We start from the raw sequence: 14,384 nt of genomic DNA, 5'->3' as shown, positions 1-14,384 counted from the left end.
TGAGCCATTATTCTAATTGTGGAGTAGACACTGTCTGCTCCATAACTAAGTAGTTTGTAGCTATTCTGACAAACATTGCTGTTATATGTGTGTTCAACACAAATAAACAACAGGACTATGAGGTGCACTATCAAGAGTCGCTCAGTGTTTGTATCTCCATTGACCTGGCAATGTTTATGGAGGGATAAGGTACACAAGTGTTCAAAAATACCCTACTTTTAATCACAAGTTGTCCAATTTTTTGATTGCTTCCGCATGCTTTAGTGCATATTTGCTAGATAGACTATGTTAGCTCAGTGAAACTTACTTAAGGGTATCATGAGGTGGCATAACTACTCTTGTTCTTACATTTTACCTACAAAAAATCCTTAAATTACTCTCCTTTGTCAACTTTTTTGTTCATATTCTTCCATATTCCAAAAAGTAGGTGTTATTGCTCAGTGCACCTCTACACTGTTGTACACTTCCAGTTTTTTTGAACACTTTAGACTTCTTGGTTACAAAATACCATACACTGGTGCTTGTAAAATAATCTATGGAATTTTTCCTCTCAGTGGCAGTCTGCTGAGAACAGGTATCCTTGGAAACGAGACAATTCTATACTGTTACCTATCATTTTGTTCTTCTGAATGTGATACACTGGATCTGTATCATTTATTTAGCATCTTTTCAGGATTTGGAGTGCAGTTACCCTCTTAGGGCATAAATGAAAATAAGCCACCAGTTGGAAGATATGACATGGCTTTTGTGACACATACTGCATGGTTCATGAATTCAGTCTTTAGTGGGAAATGCCATACAGGAGGCTAGGGAATACTCCACAGCATATGGTTAGGAGTCACAAGAACCTGGAAGTGTGAGTTTCCGCAGGATTATACTTTGAGATAATAGTGAAGTAAGAGTCCATCATTCTGTAACTTAATTGTTAGATTTCTTATGCCTCGTTGCTTTCTAAATGTACAAAAATTTCAAAGCTGTACTCTAAGGATGAGTCATGCACAACATACTAAGGTTTAAAACAAATCCATCTTTCTAACTGGAGCAAGAGAGAGCAGTGTACTTCACTTAATAATGCGATCAGGGGAAACTAGGAAGCCACTTTTGGAGTGATAGACCCATTGAAGTATGGTACTGTGTGCTTATAAAGATAGAGATTGGGAGCCATAGTGTATTAGAGCGGCACTAAGTTTTATTGTTTAATTTTAGTCTTAAAGGATGGGAGAACAGTTAATTAACATTTTCTGTTAGTATGGAGAAGATTATAGGGAAAACATGGTTTTAGAAGTGTCATTTTAAATTTCAATATGGTATCTTCTTTTCTAGGTGGTAGTGAGCAAGGAAGTGGCTTCGGCACTGTAGTTACAGCACCGTCAGGTCCTGCTGTGTCAGCCCCAAGTCAGCCAAGTGCATCTTCAGACAAGTATGCAGCTCTAGCAGAATTAGACAGTGTGTTCAGCTCCACAGCAACCTCTAGTAATGCATATACTTCCACCAGTAATGTTAGCAGGTACTTTTTCTTGTTAGAAGTTAAAGTAATTAGCCCTAAACCAACTGTATTTATAGGCAGAAAAATAGCCCTATGGTAGTGTTGATAAAGTTTTTAAAAAACCTGCTTGTATTCAACTGTTCTTCTTTGTTTAGGTCACGATTTAAAAATTGTAGGGAAATAATTCTGGAGAGGAGTTAGTTGGGTGTTGACTTCAGTGTCCTTACTAAAACTGCATCTTTTCTTAACGGTGGTTGTGGTTGTACTGCCCGCTAGAGGTTGTAAAATGAAACTGAAGCAAGTGTTTATCAGTGAAACACTTTTTTACACCTTCCTAGACAACACACACTAAATTCTGTTGGAGGATAACAATCCTCCATGTGGATTACTTGCATGCATATTTAAGCGTGTAGCCTTGTAATTGGTAAGAGATTGGTTTTGAAAAGTGAGACATTTGCAATGTACGTTTTTTAAAAATTTTTTTAAAGTAATTGAAAGCACGCCCCTGTAGTAACTTTTTGCTTGGAAATGCAAATTTCCCTAAAGCTTTTGCTTGGCAGCCTATGCCTATTTCTTTGTTTTCTCCTCAATGTCCATACTTTTACACTTTGCCACTGGCAGACAGGGTTTACCATTGCTCAGCGCTAATATATTTAGCCTTTGACCTTGGCATCAAGAATTCAACTCCTGGTGCTAATGGATTATATAGCATTTCAAATCTGTGCCTAAATATCCCTTCTCTACTCTGCTTTTATCTGCCAAAATTAATTGTAGATGTTAAATGTTAAAGGAGCAACACTGACTTCAATGAATGTGAATTATTTTCAGCAATGCTTTTGGAACAGTACCAGTGGCTGCTGCTGCACAGACACAGCCTGCATCTTCGAGTGTGCCTGCTCCGTTTGGAGGTATATTAAAATACTACTACTGTTTATACAGACTATAAGCAAACATATTACTAAATTTTAGTCCCATTGTATAGTAGTACTAATGACTTCACTGTCATTAGAAATGATGACGTAACTGTTTCCAGTGCAGGCAATATGATGTAAGTAGTCTAAAATATCAGTGGTGGTTGTGAGTGTGTTTAAAAAATATCTATATCCTGTAGTACCCAATGCAGAAAAGGTATGGAAAAACTTCTTATGTAAAGTTATTTCTGACTGTATTTGTCTTTGTGAAGGTTGTGTAGAACAAATATATATCCATGCTGGGTAAAAATTTTTTTTTTAATGAATTTTTCTTAATCTTTCAGCAACACCTTCCACAAACCCATTTGTGGCTGCGCCTGTCGCTCCAGTGGCACCTTCAACAAACCCGTTCCAGAGCAATAGCCGAGGAGCAACAGGTTAGAAAAATAAAATTGCACTGTACCGTTTTATATGCTATACATACATTTTTAATTTCAAAACTTCATTATATTTGTAGTTTCATAATTTTATTTTTTAGAGATTGACTGAAAATAGGTCATGCACAAGTTAATGTAAAATTCTGCACTCTGTTTTTTAAGTAAAAGAGCACAATGTTTAAATAAGACATATAGCCAAATTGTCAAATAGTTGTTTAAGTTGAAATGACATTTCATTTTGACCTTTTCAAAACATTGCCAAGCCTCCAGGCAGCCTGCCTCGTGAGGAGCCTGGACGTTCTGGGAGTCCCAGCTGTGGGGCAGACCACCTGGAGGGCGGCCCCAGTGCCACAGACTCTGTAAGCCATTGGAACCTGAGCTTCCAAGAGCTGTTAAATTGGCTCCTGGCTCCCCATCAGAGAGGCTGCTAAGGAGCCAGGAACCAGGACTGCCAAGGAGCCTGGTAGGTGACTAGCAGGAATCCAGGCTAGGTAGGTTTTTTTAAAATGCCTGGCTTCCATCTCTATTGTCATAGTCTCATGGAACATTTCAGTTTCAGTGATTTGCTATTTTCTGGTGTAAGAATGTTCCATTCAGAATTTTTCCAACCAGCTCTAGTAATCCTGTTCTGTTTCTTAAATTCCCTCTCCAATTTTAATTGGCTACAGCATTGACCTGTTGTGTTGTTTTAAACCTGTTGTGTAGTACTTATTGCTGTTACATGCTAGATGTGATTGCGTTACAGTGTTGGCTGTAAGAGTTTCTTTATACAGTTTGAAAAGCGCTTTGGGGTACTCAGCAGTGAAAGGCAGCATCTGTAGGGCACCTTAGTTCCAGCTAGCTGCAGAATATAAATTTTGTTGCACTTGGAAATTCTGCAGCAGTTTCATTTTGAATAAAAATATAAAAAATTAATAATGCAATCAGTATAGTAGCCCCTATGATTGTTTGTTTGTTTTTTATACTAAACTATCCACCATGGAATGCAGAGTGGGATTGAGTTAAGAACACTTGTTGGATATTTAAGTATTTGAAACAGTTAAGTGTGACATTTACACTGTCACTGTCAGAATTTACACCCCATTTAAATGAATGGAGCAATTCTAGCTTTTATCATTCTCTGCACCCTCAAAGACAAACCCCACATCCATTCACGTTTACAGGTTTTTCCTTCCCTACTGTTAGGATGAGAAATCCTTTTAAATGATAGCTTAAATTAATGGAGCACAAGTCTGAGACAAGAAGTGAATTCTGCAGAATCCATGAGGCCATGACTCCATATGTAAAATAGTTTAATTTATAAATTGAAAAACCAGTTTAATGTTCCTTCTTACAATACAATGCTCCTCAGTTTAGACACTACTACAAGTTTAATACTTTATTCTGTGATTAATTCTTTATCTGCAATGCTGAATTTTAGGATTGGCCCCATGTGGCAACTGTGGGTATTCTGCCATTTAATAGACTCTGCTGTTCGGTTAAAACCTTTGGTATGCAACCAAAATTCTCTCCTTTATTTAATATCATCCCAGTATTACAATCTGTACCACTTTGGACTATCTTTAAAAATTTCTGTAATTCTCTTGTATCCTTGAAAAAATTTAGCTTTAAAGAGGCTGTTGGAATTACCTTCAGAAGGTCTCAGCCAGATAGTGACGTAGGATATGCCTACACTTCCTGCAGTTTGAACTGTGCGGGTGTGAGCTGTGCTGTAACTCCCCTGTATGGATGCTGCAGATGTGAACTAGCAGGCTCCTAGTTTACATTAATATAATCCTCCTCAAACAGGGTTATATTAATGTGAAGTAGTAACCTTCTAGTTCACATCCACACAAGGAGTTACAGTTCAGCGCTTTGGTGTGCACTGCTGTTCACTCCCTCGTAGGCTGAACTGCAGGGCAGTATAGACAAGCCCTGTGACAAGTGTGAAGGTTGTTTTTTAGATTAACCCTTTAAAACAAATTCTATTCAGCTACTTCTATGTTCCCTTACTTCCGAAAACATGCTGTCCTTTGAAAAAGTGTTTAGGCATCAACAAGTTTTACTGTACTCCAGTTAAGGATCTGATAGGATATTGTAATTAACATTTTCTGTGTCACAAGTTCCTTTCTGCAAACGTGATAAATATAATAAGATTGCATATAATTTAGCTTTATGCTATATTTGCATCTCGTGTGCAGTATAAATGGGTTTGGTATAAACTTTATAGTGTATTTTAGAAAAAAGCCTTTGACTTTGTTAGCATAATTATTTCAGGTAACATATAATTTACCAATTGGTCTGCAGTACACTTGATAAATTCAAAGCTTAGTTGTTAGAAAATTTTTACAGGTTTTAAAAAAGCTCTTTAATCACTGCACTTTTTGTCATGTAAAATAGTTGTATAAAAATGACTGTTCACAAGTATATAAATCATTTGACATTGGTCTTTTTGTGGCTTTCCATAAGGCCTCTCGGGAGCAATGCACTCTCACATATTTCCTCAGGCTCATTTTGGTAGGTGGCCACATTTGATATCTGAGTTTCATGTGGCTAATTGTTTACTTTGTTGTGAAAACTTATTGCCAGCTTCCTGGTTCTCTGCATGTAAATTTTGAGTAAGCTGTTTTCCATATTTTAAAATGGAGTGAGCATGGATGTGTGGCACTTGGAAAAAAATTGGCATTGTCTTAGTGTAATTTTTTTATTTGCATCAAGCAATTAAGTCATTATTGCTTACCTCCATGGTCACGTTAGTAGATGCTTACAACTTATTTGAGTAAATTCTTTGAAGCTTGCTTGTAGTAAGTTTGACACCTTTTGGATATCCTAAACCATTGTGACAAATTGTGCAATGGTGTTTGGGTTTGCTGTTTTGTCAAGCTGTTCACTATTAAATAGCCTCTTCTGTTGATGGTAATTTGTGAAAGTAATGTCAATGCATTCTTTGATAATTGTACTGTGTCAATTATCTGTTTACTTTATATCCCATACTTATCTTATTCTGTTTAATGGTTACTTAAATATATACACTCTCTCACCATTCCTTTCATAGAATCATAGAATATCAGGGTTGGAAGGGACCTCAGGAGGTCATCTAGTCCAACCCCCTGCTCAAAGCAGGACCAATCCCCAACTAAATCATCCCAGCCAGGGCTTTGTCAAGCCTGACCTTAAAAACTTCTAAGGAAGGAGATTCTACCACCTCCCTAGGTAATGCATTCCAGTGCTTCACCACCCTCCTAGTGAAAAAGTTTTTCCTAATATCCAACCTAAACCTTCCCCACTGCAACTTGAGACCATTACTCCTTGTTCTGTCACCTGCTACCACTGAGAACAGTCTAGATCCATCCTCTTTGGAACCCCCTTTCAGATAGTTGAAAGCAGCTATCAAATCCCCCCTCATTCTTCTCTTCCGCAGACTAAACAATCCCAGTTCCCTCAGCTTCTCCTCCTAAGTCATTGTTCCAGTCCCCTAATCATTTTTGTTGCCCTCCGCTGGACTCTTTCCAATTTTTCCATATCCTTCTTGTTGTGTGGGGCCCAAAATTGGACACAGTACTCCAGATGAGGCCTCACCAATGTTGAATAGAGGGGAACGATCACGTCCCTCGATCTGCTAGCAATGCCCAAATATACATCTTATACTTATACATCCCAAAATGCCATTGGCCTTCTTGGCAACAAGGGCACACTATCTCCAGACAATAGTTTACTTTTCAGTTAATCAAATGTGTTGATTTGGAATTAAATTTGTGCAAATTTTATACCAAAGAAAGTTAAATGAAAAGAATGGTTACACTCAATGCTGAATTAGAGCAAAAATGCCTGACATTTATGTTCATACCAAAAAGCTTTCTGTGTGCTATTTAATATTATTCACAGTAAACCCCGAAGGATTTAGTAATGGTTTTGTTGTTAGTCACACTGTGCTACTCTTACTCAACATTTCTCTGAAGACATGCCTAGTTTGTTCTACCTGGAATGTTCAGTAACAGTGATGCAGATGAGATTTTTTTAAAGCATCACCTCAATCTTAAACTAAGGAATTCTGTGCTAGGAATTTTGTATACGAGTCTGAGCATAGTAAGAAGTTATTTTAAAAGAACACTGAAGATTGATTTTACAACTTTATCTCATTGTTTATAATTTCACCTTGGAAATTATAAACTGACATTTTTCAGACCTAACATTTTCTTTCTTTGAACATACATGCTGTTTTTTTGGTGTTGCCTGTAAATACTGGCCTCCACATTAACTCTTTACCAGAAATAACTTTTGGAAGCACTTGAGTAGAAGTAAAACATGGAAAAGAATTCCATTGACTTTACAGATGCTAATGTAATCAAAAAAGTTGGACCCAGCCAACTTGACGGTGTTCTACTCGCAGTTTAGCTTTAATTTTTTTTATTTTGCATGTGTTTTATTTAATTTCTAGTGAGCAAATTAATTTAGTGTTACTGGAAGCTGAGATTAACCCACCCAGTGGCTGTTGGGCGGGTATTAGAAAGCTAGCAAGATTCTTCTTAGTGGCATTGTAGTACATTTTGTATAAGAAATTACTTGTAAATTAAAAATAATTGAATGTTACTTCACTTGCCAGCGGCTACATTTGGCACAGCATCCATGAGCATGCCTGCAGGATTTGGAACTCCTGCATCCTACAGTCTTCCTACTAGCTTCAGTGGCAATTTCCAGCAGCCTGCCTTCCCAACCCAGGGAGCTTTCCCACAACAGACTGCTTTTGCTCAGCAACCAAATGGTAAGTTCATACATACCAGAAATCTTGGTTAAGCAATGGGACTATGTAAAGGAAATTCCTTGCATGTAAGGAGCAGGCATGACAGGAGTATACCTTAATTGTTGTGTCAGTTGTGGTACATTGCTACTAGCAAAAAACATAGAGTATTGCATAGTCAAACTACATTTTAGCAATCCAAGACAATACTTAACTTCTAATGTACATTTTCCTTATCTTGGATCTTTTGGGATGATCTTGCAACTACATAATTGCAGACTAAAGAACTTGGTTTCTTCATGCTCTTTTATGGCATGGTATAATCTTTGTCAAATGTCTCCCATTTTATTGCTATAACTATGATCGCTATCTCAAAATGATAGTGAGACTTTTTATATGGATTTTTTACTGAAACTTTTGTGCAGGGAAGGAGACTGTATGTGTCTGGAACCTATTACAACATATTTCCTCAAACCTTAAAAAAGAGAGGGCTAGAGAGCATAAAAGAAAATAGCCTAAATTATTTTTTAATGAATTTTTACATGCAGGAAAAGGTCCAAAAAGAAAACTGTGCACTGGAATATAGTCAGGAAGGAATAACTTTGGAACCTTTAGAAATAATCACCCAACTCTTGCTTCCTTTTTTCAGTAACACAGAAGTAGCTACTTTGTTTTTCCTGTTCTTTAACATTTTATATTAACACTGATTAATGCACTTGTAACTGTAATTAATATTATAAAGCCCTATCTCTGGTGGTATTGGTTCAATAATATTTGTTGGTATTAGCTTTAGGGAGGCAGAGTATTCAGATTCTGAACACTTAAAAAGATGCTGTAATTTACTGTGCTACTGTACTGTTACTTTGTACGAAATGTGTAGTAGAAAATCACAATGATTTGGCCTTCCTTCTTCTTGGAAAACCATTAATAGTCCTGGCTTATAGCAAGGCTTGGAAGGATTAGGTTTTTATTGGTAAATGTTTATAAACATTGATATCCCTGTGTGTACACAAACTGAACAGAGATGTCAGTTAACAATAGAAATTTACAGGTAGGCAAAATAAGAAAATTGCTGCTTGAGAACTTATTTGAATTTAAATCCAGTGATTTAAGACTTTTGAATTAGGCTTGTTACAAGTGGACTAACATGAATCATGTAAACAGCTATGATTTGTTGATTTAAGCATATTTAATTTGTATATTTTGTCGTGGTGTTGACAATTTGTGTTTTAAGGGTTTACAAAGCTTTAATTTTTTGAATCGCAATATCTCTAATTTTTACAGCTGAAAAACTTAATTTGAACTTGTATTGTTAGTGTGTTTAGCATTTTACTCACCTTACGTGATGAAAATTGTTTCACATCCATGTTCACTCTGATTACGTTAAATTGATTAGAAACTTACTAGAGTGTCATGTGCTAGAACAACATTGGAGCGTTTTGGCTTAGAAACAGTCATGGGAATTCTAAAAACACGTTTCCATAGGAATTGAAAGAAAATTCATAGATTTATGCAAAACTTCAAAAGCAATTTTAAAAATTTATATTTAGAGAGGCTAAATTATGGACCGGATTTGTCCCAGTCCTGCTGCCTTGATAGACAAATTACCAATGTACTAAAACGTTTAACCTGTGTCACTGTGATGGGAGTGGGCTTATAGGAAATAGTCTTCTGCCTTTAAAGGCTTGGCCGCCATTATGAAGCTACTTCTAACATCTTTTATCTTGACAAGGTGCAGGTTTTGCTGCATTTGGACAGGCAAAGCCTGTAGTAACCCCCTTTGGACAAGTTGCTGCTGTTGGAGTATCTAGTAATCCTTTTATGGTAAGTGAGAATTATTACACAGTAATAGTAAATCTTACAGGTCCAAAAAGAGATGTAATCTACAATACATTTAATTTAGATACGCATGCAGCTTGATTTTGTTTTAAATTAGGGAACGCAGCATGTGATCTCCAAATGCAATTCAGTATTCAGATGACATGGCATTGATAAGGCAGTTCAAAATCAGACGGTATTTATGTGCAATGATCTTATTAGGGGTGTACAGTAACACCTTGCTTAACGTTGTAGTTATGTTCCTGAAAAATGCTACTTTAAGCAAAACGGCAATGGTGATTGTGAGTGGAAGAGGGTGGGATATTTCCCAGGAAATGTCTTACGGCTAAATGATGAACTAGCACTTGGCTGAGCCCTCAAGGGTTAACATGTTGTTGTTAATGTAGCCTAACACTCTGCAAGGCAATAGGAATGGAGGGAGAGAGACATGGCAGAGAGAGAGAGAGACACACACACACGCAGACACACACACCCTGTGTGCGAGAAAGAGACTCACATTGTCCCTTTAAGTACAGACCCCACTTTAAGTACATTGCCTTTTTAAGTAGATCAGCAAGTTGAGACAGCAGCTGCTGCCCGCAAGCTCCCTCTCTCCTGAGCCGTGTCGTGTCCCGTCCCCCCGCTCTATGGGAGAGGGACACCCTAACATTAGCACACCTCTTCCCTCCCTCTCCCCTGCCCCCAGCAAGCAGGAGGCTCCCAGGAGCAGCATGTGGGGGGAGGGACAGCTGAACTGCCTGGCAGTTGACAGCCTGCTGTACAGCTGCTGCACAGGGAACTTAGGGGAGCAGGGAGCTGATGGGGGGGCTGCCAGTCCATCCTGGTCCAAGCCCCCACCAGCTAGCTGCAACAGGATGCTCTTCCTGCAAGCAGTGGACAAAGCAGGTGGCTGCCAAACAATGCCATTAGGGAGCATTGCGCAACTTTAAATGAGCATGTTCTCGAATTGATCAGCAACATAACAATGAAACAACATTAACCAGGAGGACATTAAGTGAGGAGTTACTGTATTTTAAAATAAACCACCAAAAAGCACAACAATACATAAAGTATTAAGTAGGGCTGTCGATTAATCGCAGTTAACTCATGTGATTAACTCAAAAAAAATTAACTACGATTAAAAAAATTAATGGCGATGAATTGCACGGTTAAACAATAGAATACCAATTGAAATTTATTAAATATTTTTGGATATTTTTCTACCTTTTCAAATATATTTATTTCTATTGCAACACAATACAAAGTGTACAGTGCTCACTTTATATTTTTTATTACAAATACTTGCACTGTAAAAATGATAAACAAAAGACATAGTATTTTTCAGTTCACCTCATCTCTTTATCATGAAAGTGTAACCTACAAATGTAGGTGTTTTTTTTTTTTTTTGGGTTACATAACTGCACTCAAAAACAAAATAATGTAAAACTTTAGAGCCTACAAGTCTACACAGTCCTACTTCTTGTTCAGCCAATTGCTAAGACAAAACAAGTTTGTTGACATTTATGGGAGATAATGCTGCCTGCTTCTTATTTACAATGTCACCTGAAAGTGAGAACAGGCGTTCCCATGGCACTTTTGTAGCTGGCGTTGCAAGGTATTTATGTGCCAGATATGCTAAACATTCATATGGCCCTTCATGATTTGGCCACCATTCTAGAGGATATGCTTCCATACTGCTGATGCTTGTTGAAAAAAATAATGCGTTAATTAAATTTGTGACTGAACTCCTTGGGGGAAAATTGTATGTCTCCTGTTCTGTTTTACCTGCATTTTGCCATATATTTCGTGTTACAGTAGTTTTGGATAATGACCCAGCTCATGTTCGTTTTAAGAACACTTTCACTGCAGATTTGACAAAACGCAAAGAAGATACCAATGTGAGATTTCTAAAAATAGCTACAGCACTCGACCCAAGGTTTAAGAGTCTGAAGTGGCTTCCAAAATCTAAGAGTGACAAGGTGTGGGGAATGTTTTCAGATGTCTTAAAAGAGCAATACTCCAATGCAGAAACTACAGAACCCGAACGACCAAAGAAGAAAATCAACCTTCTGAGGGTGACATCTGACTCAGATGATGAAAATGAACATGCATCAATCTGCTCTGCTTTGGATAGTTTCTATCAGAACCTATTATCAGTATGGACGCATGTCCTCTGGAATGGTGGTTGAAGCATGAAGGGACATATGACTCATTAGCGCATCTGGCACGTAAATATCTTGCGATGCTAGCTACAACAGTGCCACGTGAATGCCTGCTCTCTTTTTCAGGTGACATTGTAAACAAGACGTGGCAGCATTATCTCCTGCAAATTGTAACCAAACTTGTTTGTCTTAGCGATTGGCTGAAGTAGGGCCGAGTGGACTTGTAGGTTCTAAAGTTTTATATTTTGTGTTTTGAATGCAGTTATTTTTTGTACGTAATTCTACATTTGTAAGTTCAACTTTCATTATAAAGAGATTGCACTACAGTACTTGTATTGGGTGAATTGAAAAATACTATTTCTTTTGGTTTTTACAGTGCAAATACTTGTAATCAAAAATAAAGTGAGCACTGTACAGTTTGTATTCTGTGTTGTAATTGAAATCAATATATTTGAAAATGTAGAAAACACCCAAAATATTTAAATGGTATTCTATTATTGTTTAACAGTGCAATTAATCACGATTATTTTTTTTTAATTGCTTGACAGCCCTAGTATTAAGCTATAACATAAAAAGCAAATCTTTCTTACCAAGGTAGTGACAGGCTTTTGTTCATTTTTTATTCTATCCAGATACAGTACTTTGTTTTAGGGTTTGCCATGTGGAAAAACAGTTTGTGCATTTGATGATTTTTTTTTTTTTTTTGCATTTGTCTGTTTTTCAGGCTGGTGCACCAGCAGGACAATTTCCAACAGGAAGCTCATCAACCAATCCTTTCTTATAGCCTTATAGACACTTTACCCAAAAGAACTCTTACGTGGTCACAGAACATCTCTGCGCCTCTTGCACTGTTGTCTTGTTTCACTGATCTTAGCTTTAAACACAGGAGAAGTCTTTAATAAAAAACCCTGCATTGTGTATTAAAACCACCAGGTAATATGTGCAAAACGGAGGGCTGTGTTAACATCCTTAACCTGTGAATTGGCAGGAGAAAAGTAGCGGTATCATGTATATTAAAATTGGCTAATAAGTAATTGCAGATACCACATTCGTTCTGCTGCAGTACTGTACATATTTTTTTCTTAGAAAATAGCTATTTGTGCATATCAGTATTTGTAACTTTAACACATGGTTATGTGAAAAATGTTACTGAGGAAATAGATCAGCCACTTTGAGGTGCTGTTGTATCTCTTGGAATGAATTACCTACATCATTTTAACCATTGCTACTGGAAGTCATGAAGTCAAATTGGAGGTTTTGTTCATTCTCCAAAATGTTTTCCATTCCTAAAGAGCTCTTCTATTTATACATGCCTACATTCTCTATAATGTAGAGGGATACCTGTCTGCCTAATAAAGCTGATCATGTTTTGCTACAGTTTGCAGGTGAAAAAAATAAATATTAGGGGAAAAAAAAAAGACTACGTGTATTCTTGCTGCTGTGCAGTAACAAATAATGGGTTGAAATGTAAGCAGTGTATGTACTTGTATATTGGTCCATTCATGAATACTTAAATTAAACAAGGTAAACAAAGTGAGTCTGCAGGTTTTACCGGTAAATTTGAGGACAAAACTTTCACACAATTCATCAAGTCAACTTAATTCTGACTTGTGACACTGATGTCAGTTCATTTATCTCAGGGGAGGGCAAACTGAGGGCTGAATCTGGCCCGTCAGGGCTTTCAGTCTGGCCTGCGGGATTGCCAGCCACCTGTGCCGCTCCTGGAAGTGGCCGGCCCCATGTCCCTGTGTCCCCTGGGGGTGGGAGGGCAGAGGAGTCCATTCACTGCCCTCGCCTGCAGGCATCGCCTGCCCCCCGCAGCTCCCATTGGCTGGGAATGGGGAACCGGGGCCAATGGGACTTCAGAGGTGGTACCGGCAGGCAAGGGCAGTGCATGACAGAGCCACCTGCCCCGCCCCACCCCACCCCCAGGAGCCACTGCCAGACATGCTGGCCACTTCTGCCTTAGCTGCCTTAGCTCTGCTGTGCACTGCCGCCCAGGAGCCGCTCGAGGTAAGCGGTGTCAAGCCGGAGCCTGAACTCCCCCTGCCACATCTCACACCCCTCCTGCACCCCTTGCCTTGAGCCCCTTCCTGCACACCACACCTCCTCCCACACCCAGCACTCTGTCCTGCACCCCAACCCCCTGCCCCAGCCCTACATTCATGGCCCTGCATACAATTTCCCCATCCAGATGTGGCCCTTGTTCCAAAAAGTTTGCCCACCCCTGATTTATCTCCTTATAATACCAGATCAAACTTATGTAAAGCCTTTATGTACAGGTGTTCACTAGGTGTTAGACTGCTGCACTGTTTGTATTTCTAATTATGCATCACTAACAAATACTAAAATTTCTTCAAATGTGGAAGGCTCCATAGTACTTAATTGTGAAGGTGGATAGTGGAAATGTGGAGTAACTTTTTTTTAAAATGAATGTTTAGAACCACTATTTTGGAACTTAGGGATGGATTCACAAAGAGGATGTAGGAACTCCTAGGCACTAAGTAGAATTCACAGACCTGGGTTAGGTACCCAGCTCCCCATACAATACCTGAGGAGAGTTAGGCACCTAAGAAAGGGATTCTCAGAAGCCCACAAACTGAGTGGAGAGCTGCTTAAGTTAAATGCAGAGGAAACAGGCAGGGCTTGGGGTCCAGATCCACAAAGGGACTTAAGTGGCTACCTCACATTGATCTGCATCTTAGGTGCCTGTCTCCACATGGGATTCTCAGCTGTGAACTCTCTCCTGGAGTTAGGGCTACCAAATCAGGTAGAGGAGAAATTTGAAAACATGTGTTCTGCATCCTAGGTGAGTTACAAACTGACCAGTCAACCACACACCTTATTTGACAC

At 38.5% G+C, this 14,384-nt stretch overlaps 1 protein-coding gene across 11 annotated transcripts in view; it reads left to right on the top strand.

Moving 5' to 3' along the window:
- Window positions 1-13,204, top strand: part of AGFG1 (ArfGAP with FG repeats 1) — a 68,274-nt gene extending 55,070 nt beyond the window's left edge. For 3 of the 11 annotated variants that reach the window (XM_073359885.2, XM_073359880.2, XM_073359878.2), the window contains 7 exons: window positions 1,324-1,507; window positions 2,315-2,394; window positions 2,742-2,834; window positions 5,283-5,330; window positions 7,417-7,575; window positions 9,284-9,375; window positions 11,223-11,872. In XM_073359885.2, the coding sequence (XP_073215986.1) occupies window positions 1,324-1,507; window positions 2,315-2,394; window positions 2,742-2,834; window positions 5,283-5,330; window positions 7,417-7,575; window positions 9,284-9,375; window positions 11,223-11,558 (992 nt within the window). In that variant the 3' untranslated portion in view covers window positions 11,559-11,872. Of the gene's footprint in view, window positions 1-1,323; window positions 1,508-2,314; window positions 2,395-2,741; window positions 2,835-5,282; window positions 5,331-7,416; window positions 7,576-9,283; window positions 9,376-11,222; window positions 11,874-12,255 lie in introns of those variants that run through there. The other 8 variants (XM_073359881.2, XM_073359877.2, XM_073359876.2 and 5 more) reach the window with 8 other exon arrangements.
- The last annotated feature ends 1,180 nt before the right edge of the window (window positions 13,205-14,384 follow it).

This window comes from Lepidochelys kempii, chromosome 9 (genome assembly GCF_965140285.1).
Source record: "Lepidochelys kempii isolate rLepKem1 chromosome 9, rLepKem1.hap1, whole genome shotgun sequence".
Taxonomy (NCBI): domain Eukaryota; kingdom Metazoa; phylum Chordata; order Testudines; family Cheloniidae; genus Lepidochelys; species Lepidochelys kempii.
Note: the sequence above shows the minus strand (reverse complement) of the source record. Positions and strands in the feature narration are given on the sequence as shown.